The sequence below is a fragment of the Cebus imitator genome, unplaced genomic scaffold (genome assembly GCF_001604975.1).
Source record: "Cebus imitator isolate Cc_AM_T3 unplaced genomic scaffold, Cebus_imitator-1.0 Scaffold67, whole genome shotgun sequence".
Taxonomy (NCBI): Eukaryota; Metazoa; Chordata; class Mammalia; order Primates; family Cebidae; genus Cebus; species Cebus imitator.
The window spans coordinates 6320810-6324734 of NW_016107382.1; the positions used below are offsets into that span (position 1 = coordinate 6320810).

At 45.7% G+C, this 3925-nt stretch overlaps 1 protein-coding gene across 1 annotated transcript; it reads right to left on the reverse strand.

The window, feature by feature from the left end:
* Positions 1 to 2383: 2383 nt before the first annotated feature.
* Positions 2384 to 3099, reverse strand: ATXN7L3B (ataxin 7 like 3B). The gene has a single exon (XM_017530658.2). The coding sequence runs from the start codon at positions 2761 to 2763 to the stop codon at positions 2470 to 2472; it is 294 nt and encodes a 97-aa protein (XP_017386147.1). The 5' UTR covers positions 2764 to 3099; the 3' UTR covers positions 2384 to 2469.
* Between the last annotated feature and the right edge of the window lie 826 nt (positions 3100 to 3925).

Sequence of the window (3925 nt, forward strand, 5' to 3'; positions counted from 1 at the left end):
AAAACAAAAAACAAAAAGGGGGTAATGCGAATAAACCATTACTCCAAACTACTTCCTATTTCCTCCTCTAACCAGGAGAAAAGGTCAGAAAGAAAACAGTAATTTCAAGATCTGAGTCCCCTATCTGAAGGTAGAGGGATTGGACTCTGGCCTTTCTCCATCATTCCGCTTCCAAGACATTGTTAGGGAGTAGGCCACAGTCTCAGTTAAACTCTCCTTTCTTCATCCTCTTAGATGTCTACAAGGGCAAAGATATATCTAAATTATTTTAGCTCTTGACAAGGTTTGATTTTTTTTAAAGTTATTGCAATTCTTGAAGACTAATCTGTAACCAGGCCCCAAGGCTGATCAGCGCAAATCTAGGAGAAGGCAATAACAGACAGTTCCAAGGCCCGATCTCTATGGTTTCCTTAACCCTCTAAAGTATGTAATCTAAATCAGTCTATACAGTCCAAACAGTACCTTCTGGGATAAGGATACATGCACAGCAAGGGTTAGAGAATGGATAAGGACCAACTCCATTCCCCTGTGTGTCAATCAGCCTTTACTGCTCTTCTACTTAGGTCCTAACAGGCAGTATTGAAATGGAGGTGGGAAGATACAACTCCTTATGAAGTAAGACACAGCAAGAGGGCACACTAGCAAGGCAGTCCTATATAGGAGAAATGCTTAGGCATGACACTGCATTTTAAATACAAAAAATTAAGTTCTGTTCCAATTCCAATCCCAGCAGAAGGAGCCATAAGAAAGATTCTCCTCTGAGTCTTCCATAAAGACAGGGGAAAAAAGAAACAGAGACCAAGAAAAAAGAAATTGGGCAGGCTTAAGCAGGAGCATTAAGAGCTGAACTGAAATTGGTCATTGTGAAAGCTGGAGTGGCAAGCAGCACCTGGGGCACCAGATAGGCAGTGGAGCAGGGAACAGGAGGAACATGGGGCCAAGCCAGACATATGAGGCTGGACCCCCTACTGGGGCACAGAATGAGGTAAGAAAACATTTCAAATAAAGCAGCACCGTTCCCGCTCACCTCGGGGCTCCCACTCCTTTATACTTCACAAACCCTCACTCAGGGAATAAAGTGGAGGGTAGTTTTGATATGTGGCTACTTCCCATCTTCCCCTATCCCGATACCATTCCCTGAAGTCAGGAGATTCTAGAGGTCTTTCTATGACTTCTAACAATAAAAGGACTGCTCTTGTTGTCAAGAAGATCCAAAAGGTACCGAGTGGAATGGATTGCCCCTTTACAGGGACAGAGGGAAGGTGGTGACAGTCTGGATGTTCACCATAGCAGAGCTCTGACTTCCCAACCAAAGAACCAGGAACATTCATCAATATTCTGCAGTCAGATGAGATAATCCAGTCCTGCTCCTTGGCTCCTCACCTAGCACTAACCCATTCACATTACTGAGGGCAGCTGAAAGAGATCCCCTCTGGGCTGTTTTCAAATCACAGCCTCCTTCCAGCACAGCCACGATGCTCTTCTATAGTTCAGTCCCGCCCCCAGGGTGGGAGGCAGCTAGTGACCTGGCTTAATGACCAAGTCACATCCATGGACTGGCTAGGTAACCAGTAACCCAGAGTAGGAAATGACCACCCTCCTAAACTTATGTCCACAGCATAATACATCCAGACATGAATCTTGCAGTTTGAGAGATCGTGCATAGTTGCAGAGGTCCCCTCTACCTCCCCAGGGGATCACAGCCAAATCCTCAGCCTGACTGGACAACCAAGTTGTCCATGCGCCAAGCTTATGCCACCAGTTTGGAGGGCAAGGAAGAGGGCACTGCTCAGCCAAGTGCTAGGCCTTCTCCTCAAGTCAGCTGAAATCATTACAAAGGCTGTACCTTTGGGAAACAGGTGGATTTGACCATTTCTTCTTGCTGGAGTCAGGGCTACAGCGCTTCCCTACCAAACTTGAGAATTCTTTTTCTTGGATTTCCCAAATTGAAATTGTTAGTATCCAGATTTTGCACCTGACATTTACTTGTCTCAGAGAAGCCCATATCAGAGGTTCAGATATCAAATGAGCAGTCCCACTGCAGGCCACTGATTATGGCCCGATGAACTGTAATGTCCAAACTGTCCTGGAAGTCCTTGACATCAGGCAGACAGAAAAGCTGAGGAACCAAAAATTTTATATGCTGGGCACACACTGCTCACCTGTGCATTGGGGGCACTACAGAATCTTGCGCACATCCTGGTATGTTTAGAGATCAACAGGCACTGCATGGCCTGCAGGCTGTGCAGCTCCTCCTGCCCAGGGCTTCAGAGCTGGCTCAAGGTGATACACTTTAAAAAAAGGATTCCTAAATTATCCACTTTGGGTTTTTAAATGCTAGGATCTTCAAGGGGAATTAGAACTTTTGTCTGATTTTTTTTTTCTACTTTTTTCTACTTAGCTTACTCCTCAAGCCACAGGACCAGTCTATGTTATTGTCCTGGCCACTCTCAGAATCTCATTTTGCAGCTACTGGAATTCCGGAGGTGAGCGCTGCAGCTGCTGATCAGGCCCATTCCCAGGTTCTCCCGGAAGGGAGCAAAGCGGGAGACGGCACGCTCCTTTGTCTTCCACTGGCTGAATGCCAAAATCCTTCACGCTACCAGTCTCTGCGAACTCCAGGTAGAAGTAGCCACACTTGACTGCCCGGTGCACCTCAAAGCAGAATCCCAAACAAGAATCCTCTATCAGGTCTACGTAAATCTCCTGAGCGATGGCCTCTAGCTTGTTAGTATCCAGGTTGGCCAACGAAATTTCCTCCATTTTAATTCGTAAACGACTGCGGAGAGGGCGCTCGTTTTACTCACGGCAGCAACACGTCTGGCTCCGCGGGCCGCGCCTAGGCCTACAGGCCTTTCAGGGCCGAGTCCTCCGGCGGCGGGTCGGTGGCGTGCACGGCGGCAGAAGCAGCGGCAGCGGCAACTGCTCCGGAATCCCAAGTCCTCCGGTTTGTTTTGGCGTCTCCCGGGTTGCGGGGCTTTTGGCCGCGCCTGGCCAAGGACTCAACGCTAAACCGTCTCAGCGCCTCACCCAGCCGCCTGGGCCTCTTCCGCTCCCTTGTCGGGCCTAGCCCCGCCTCCCCGCTTCCGCCCCTCAGTGCGCCTGCGCTCTGGTTCCGCGCAGACTCCTGGGGCTTCTCCTTAACGCGCTGGGGCTTCTCCTTAACGCGCTGCTGCTTTGAGAGCGATTGAGTTTATGAAAATGAACGGGATGAACTAAGCTGACTTAGTGTATGACTTCCATTATCTCTGATTATTAGAAGATTGCGAGGATGCTATTTTATGTTACTTTATTTGTAAATTTAAACATTCGCAAATGAATTCAGCACCCATGCTTTATCCCCTGAAAAAGGGAAAAATATAGTAATTTTATGCACTGTTGTGGTGTGATTCGAAACATTATTTTGGGAACAGTTCTTCGGATGTGTTTGAAAATTTGACTTACGTGATTGACTAATGGTCGTTTATAGCAATGCCGCAGTTGTCATTTAAATCCACTAGATGGTGCAAGGAAACAAATTACAGTATAGTTTATCTTTCGGTCTTTTTTTGAGTGAAAAAACTGGAAACTTGGCAGTAAAGGCATAATTCATATATATTAATCAAGTAAACTTAAGGCATCTATCTCTCTTATAAGACCATTAAGGCAATATGAATATAAAGAGATAATATACACCTCTAAAATAATTATGAAGAGAAAATTATGTGTATATTCTGTCTTAAAGGAGGAAATTTGAAATATGTTAAATATACTGGGAGATAAGGAAAACTTTTCCTAAAATTATGTGCATGATTTGTGAGAACGGGAGCCAGCCTACCTAAGTTTAAATCCCGAAGCCAACATTTAGCAGTTCAGTGTTTCCTCATCTGAAGAAAAGGCTAGTTCTTATTTCATGGTTAAGATTAAATTAGATTTTAAGAAATCT